Consider the following 5,285-nt stretch of genomic DNA (forward strand, 5'->3'; position numbering starts at 1 on the left):
CGTGTTGTACCAATTGAAAAGAAGCCAGTTTACTCCCTCCAACTGGTATTCCCTGAGTTTGTTATTGTTTTTATACTCCCTGGAACTCTCCGATTTCTTCCAGTCATCGGCAGGAGGTCGCTCCTGTTTCAAATATAGCAAATCCCATTAGTGGTTCCCGGAAGACCACATTACTTGACTATTTTCAACTAAAATCCTCTGTACGGAGCCAATTCTTACCACACGCTCCATTTCTGGCTCCCTGGACATCAGCTTCTCAAACTCCTCAATCTTAGCTTGGTCGATGTCTTGCTTGAGCTCCCAAGTGCTGTCTTCGTAAGGAAGCGAACACCATTTCACCAGATAATGGGTTACGGGCTTGGATAAGACAAAAATAAGATTACACCACAACTTGAAAAGAAGGAACCATCTTACCGTCTAAGTATCACGTACCACCTACGTCCCAGAGGGTTTTTTTGGTGGTGGTCATTTTTTTTTAATGTTTTATGTTATTTTTAAATATAAGTAACTTAAAACAAGTTTGGAATTCTCCCTTACACTCCTTGATTTTAGGGAAACTGCTGTATTTTCAATGTTACCTCAAATATGTCCCTATTTTCCACACACACACACACACAGGTGGCTTCTGAAGTGCTTAATACACTCACATTTCCGAACAATAAATTCTAAGCACAATGTCTATGTGACTAATAAATGCACTGAAAGTTTTGTTTACCTCTCCATTATCATCTGTGCTACGTGAAAAATCCATGATTCGATCAACTTCCACGTAATCTGGATTAAAAAGCTCATCATCAATCTGTTCAAGGAGAGAGGCAAAAATAGACAGGATATCTCTATTAGCCCTTCCTGGGAGGAAAAATTACTCTATATTTCACCGCACGATAATATTTTGGGTCACAGTGACACGGAATTTATATTTGGCAAACTTCAACACGTTAATTGAAATGCTACAATTCAGCAAGATCATTCCCCGTGAGGGAATCAGACTTCTCAGACTTTGTTAACTGGGCCTCTTAATTACTGTGTGAAACCTTTTACTGTGAGAGAATGTTTAAGAATATTTTAAATGAAGTGTGAAATTACAATTCACTAATGAGCAATCGAAAAGGCTTATGGCATGCAATGCATCTCGCATTTCTGGAAACTACAGCTTGCCATAAAGAAATTGCAGCCACGTACACCAAGTGCCCTCAGATTATTTTAACTACAGGAACCGTCTAACTGCTTTATAAGCAAGATTCAGAGATTAGTATTTCAAAAACAGAGAAAAACCGCCGCACGCATACACAGCTTTGTCAAAAATCACCGTTTGTTACGTTCTTTCTTATACCTTCAACAACATACAGGGTTCTCGTGCGTACTCAAGGGTTGTGTTTCACTTTATGCTTTTAAGATCCCCTCCAACAGAAAAGCAGACAGAAGGACTAAAGACTGTGAACATTTTGATAGCTTTTGCTAAAACAAGAACAACTTCCAAGTATTCCCAATAACTTGGGAGCCACGTGGAACCTCGGATTAAAAAGCAGCGATTCCAGGCAGCTTCGCTTCAACAGATGTTAAATTTTACAGTGCTGCTGCTTAATGACATGATATACTGTACCGACTGTTACTCCAAATTAAGTAGTTATTAACTTCCTTAAAAACTCAAATCTCAGGAGTCTTGAAAGTTAATTTAATCTAGTTCCTTAGGCATTACCATTATACAATGCAGCTAATTCTTTATAGGTGCCACCCTATTTTATAACCATCTCAAGGCACCCTGGATGCCCTGACACAGTGTTTGTAGATGTTCTACACTCTCCTAGGAACACAACGCACCGAGCCCTCTTCCCCCAAATTCCTGTATACGTTATCAATATAGGTCAATCAGATGCTTTTAACGAGAAACCCCTATTGACTTGATGGAAGTCTTCAATTTGCAACAAGTTTTGTTTAGCTTGAACTAGACGGTAAAAATAAATATAAATAAATAAACAAACACACCAGCACATGAACATGTGGGTTGGGTTTGTTTCCCCCTCAAAAGACAGTGTTTTACTGAAAGGGAAGCTTTCAGAGACACGAATCAGCAGATCTGGTCTTTTATTGACAGGACCCCTGCCACACTGCTGCTTATGGCTCTAAGTGAAATTAAATTGATGATAAAAAGCTCAGACTCCCCAGTGAGCTGCAGCCCGTAACACAGAAAAATGAGATGCGTTTTTCTGGCAGAATCAGCTCTCAAGAAAAGAGACCCGGCACTGATTCACTAAGAGTCATGCCTACAACGCAAACCACCAACCACTCACGGTGAGAAACAAAACACTGCAATAACACGAAGCATAAAGCCAGAAAAGATCACTTGAGTTTCACAAGCTTGCCAGACTTGGATCAGGCACGGTTACACTTTGTACCAGAATAAACGCTACTGATACATCACGCAGTTGTTCAAAATCTTCTGCTTGTTTACAGAAGAAGAATGAGTAATATTCCTTAAATACCTAAAAGGAAGAAAGAAACAAACAAATCGTACTTCTGAAAGGAATTTGTTCTGGCCCTGTTTTGCCTTAAACCGCTTGATCTTCTGCTGAATTCTCTTGTCTTTGTCCAGCTCTTCCACAGACGCCCACTGACAGTGAAGGTAAGAGCTAGAAGATGAAACAGAAAACCTTACTCAAAATCACAGCAGTATCCCGCCAGTACAGCCAGAGCCATCCAGCACAGTGTAGTGCCGCACTCAGAAGACCAGACACCACCATCTTCATCACACCAGTTATTAACAAGTCATCTTTACTGGGAGTAATTCCACTTAGTAATGGAGAAACTTGGCAGTAAATACAAAGAACCCGCACTCGAAATTTAAATACGCAGCCCGCACATTCAGTGTTCGGCACAAAGCTAAGATGGTTTTTATGGGGCATATTTAAAACATCGTTACTATGTGAGGCATTTATCATAAATGTCACTATTTATCAAGAGTATTCGAGCAAAGAGGAGGGTTATGAGAAGTTAATAAAACCACGCAAAGGCTTCAGATACAAACATGCTGCACACTGGTTTCTGTGAAAGTCGCATGAGTCAATTAAGTTTTAACGCCGACAGAAAGAAAAGAAAACCCTTGTAAATGCAGTTCCACGGCAGTAATTCCTCTTTAAGAGCACACAAAGGAACAGCATCTCTGCCAAAACGCTGAGTCCCACTTTATATGTTTAGAGTCTGTCTGAAGTTACACGGCTGGGAAGTCTAAGACGGGAATAGTTAATCCAAAAATCACACCCCGATGTAATAAAACTAAGCGAAGCACAATTAAGCTATTAAGCGTCATACAATAATCAATATAGTGCAAAGGGTACAAAGTGGCAGTGTAATTAGTGACGTTGACTACCTGCAGGTAGCTGCGAGAAACTCACTGGACGTGAATTTCTCTCTCCCACAGGAAATTTGCTAAAATTAAGTAAGATACACTGTCTTTCTAAAAGAAAACCAAGCTCATCCAGCTGTGAAGTATCGTATTGTAAGATGTTTCTGTTTTCCCTCTTACGGAGGGGCAGCTATCTGCAGGAGGACTGGAGGCCATCTGGTTTGTTAGCTCAGACATGTGGTTGAACACAGCAGGTTGGACAGTGACGTATCATTGACACACCCAGCTTTTAAAACCTGTTTGGAAATGCCATGAACTTAAAGACAGTGATCAAACCCATCGCTGTACTTACAAGTTTTTGTACTTTACGTAGAACTCCTCTACTTCTACCTCCTCTCCACTCTCCATCTGCAAGAAAAGAATCGTTGAACTGTGAATTCAGCCACTAAACAGCCCAATTTAGTTAATGATTAAAACCAACCGAAACACAGACTACGGTCCCCACACAGAGACGACTGGAGGTGTAGGAAAGCGTTAGTGGGGGGAGGACACGGGTGAGGAGTTTCCTCCAGCAGCTTCCCCACGTACATACTGCACTGCTTACTACAACTTCCAAGACATGAATCATTTGAACTCCTCCCTAACCACATGCAGCTTCATTCACAACCTCACCCCAACGCTGGCTTTCTGCCAAACCCACAGTGTTAAGTAGAAGCCAAGTGTACCATTTTCTCAGGCAGCAGCCAATTAGCAACTGCACTCCTGAATGCCATATGTATTATTTTTGGCTGGCTCATGGCAACTTTACATTGTGGGTTTTTGTAATGTTTGAAAAAAGAGTTTTAAAGGGGGTTTATTCCTCCATATAGTTAATAACTCCAAACAAGAAGCCATATAAAACTAAACCTTATACCTCTGCTAGAATTTTAGTGCATCAGTGTTCACGGCTTTAGTTTTACTCAATGGTGCAATTAAATTCACTCAGGCAAGATGTCTCACATACAAAGCAGCCAAATTAAATTAACACCCAAAACCCCTACATTTAAAGCAAGGTTAAAGTTGTGATATAAACCACCAAAACCAAGGGCATGCGGTGCTCGGGGTTGAGGCTACCCTTAACTCATCCTTGGTGCCAAAGCACCGCATAGCATACGGCACGTAATTCTGCGCTGGATGGCTCCTGAACCCCGCCACAGGACAAACCAAGGACAGAGCACGGGCACAATGCGGTTTATGTCACAGCACCGATGGTTTGTGTTTTCTGACGAGCTCGGGAACCATTTTAAATAGATTGGGATTTTTTGGTTTACATACTTCATCAGGGACAGCATCATGTGTAATCAAGTGCTGTGGGTAGCACTGAAGAGAGAAAACCGTTGACCACTGTGTAAGTCGGTATCCTCTGCATACACATACATGTACTCATAGATATTCAAAAAGGAGAGGAAAAAAATATACATCTATGAGAAGAGACTACTCTAAAGCTAGAGGATGAACTGTCATCTTCCAAATCCTCTCTCAAAAGAGAAGTTGCTGGCTAGACCTTGCTTCCATGTATTAATGTAGGAGCTGCATTAAGGTCTGTTCTAGCACAGTAAAGAAAGAGTCTGCGCATTCTTAATCCCTGATTCACACGGAATTCCTTCTCTTCCAGACTAGCGTTTGTATCACCCGGTACATTCCTTCCTTTGTTGAAGATAAACTACCCCCAAACACTGAACACAGGGAAGAAGCTGCATCATCACTTTCAAAAAAATGCTGTCACAGGAAGGAATTTGAAGATCATCAAGGTTATTTTTTTTTTTTTTTTAAACAAAATTTGGAAAGGGACTATTTCTCAAGCAGGTTATTCATATTTAGAGGTCAAAATTGTGTTAAAAAACCCAGTATTATAAAAAATGGAGACCCCACTAGCTGAATCTATTCACTACCCTGAGGCAAA

At 40.8% G+C, this 5,285-nt stretch overlaps 1 protein-coding gene across 1 annotated transcript in view; it reads right to left on the minus strand.

The window, feature by feature from the left end:
- Nucleotides 1-5,285, minus strand: part of CHD7 (chromodomain helicase DNA binding protein 7) — a gene marked incomplete at its 5' end in the record, with an annotated part of 44,803 nt that overhangs the window by 33,235 nt on the left and 6,283 nt on the right. The window contains 5 exons of the mRNA XM_010138602.1: nt 2-123; nt 220-357; nt 716-799; nt 2,516-2,630; nt 3,696-3,751. Of these exons, the coding sequence (XP_010136904.1) occupies nt 2-123; nt 220-357; nt 716-799; nt 2,516-2,630; nt 3,696-3,751 (515 nt within the window). The remainder of the gene's footprint in view (nt 1; nt 124-219; nt 358-715; nt 800-2,515; nt 2,631-3,695; nt 3,752-5,285) is intronic.

This window comes from Buceros rhinoceros, unplaced genomic scaffold, assembly GCF_000710305.1.
Source record: "Buceros rhinoceros silvestris isolate BGI_N320 unplaced genomic scaffold, ASM71030v1 scaffold26436, whole genome shotgun sequence".
Taxonomy (NCBI): Eukaryota; Metazoa; Chordata; class Aves; order Bucerotiformes; family Bucerotidae; genus Buceros; species Buceros rhinoceros.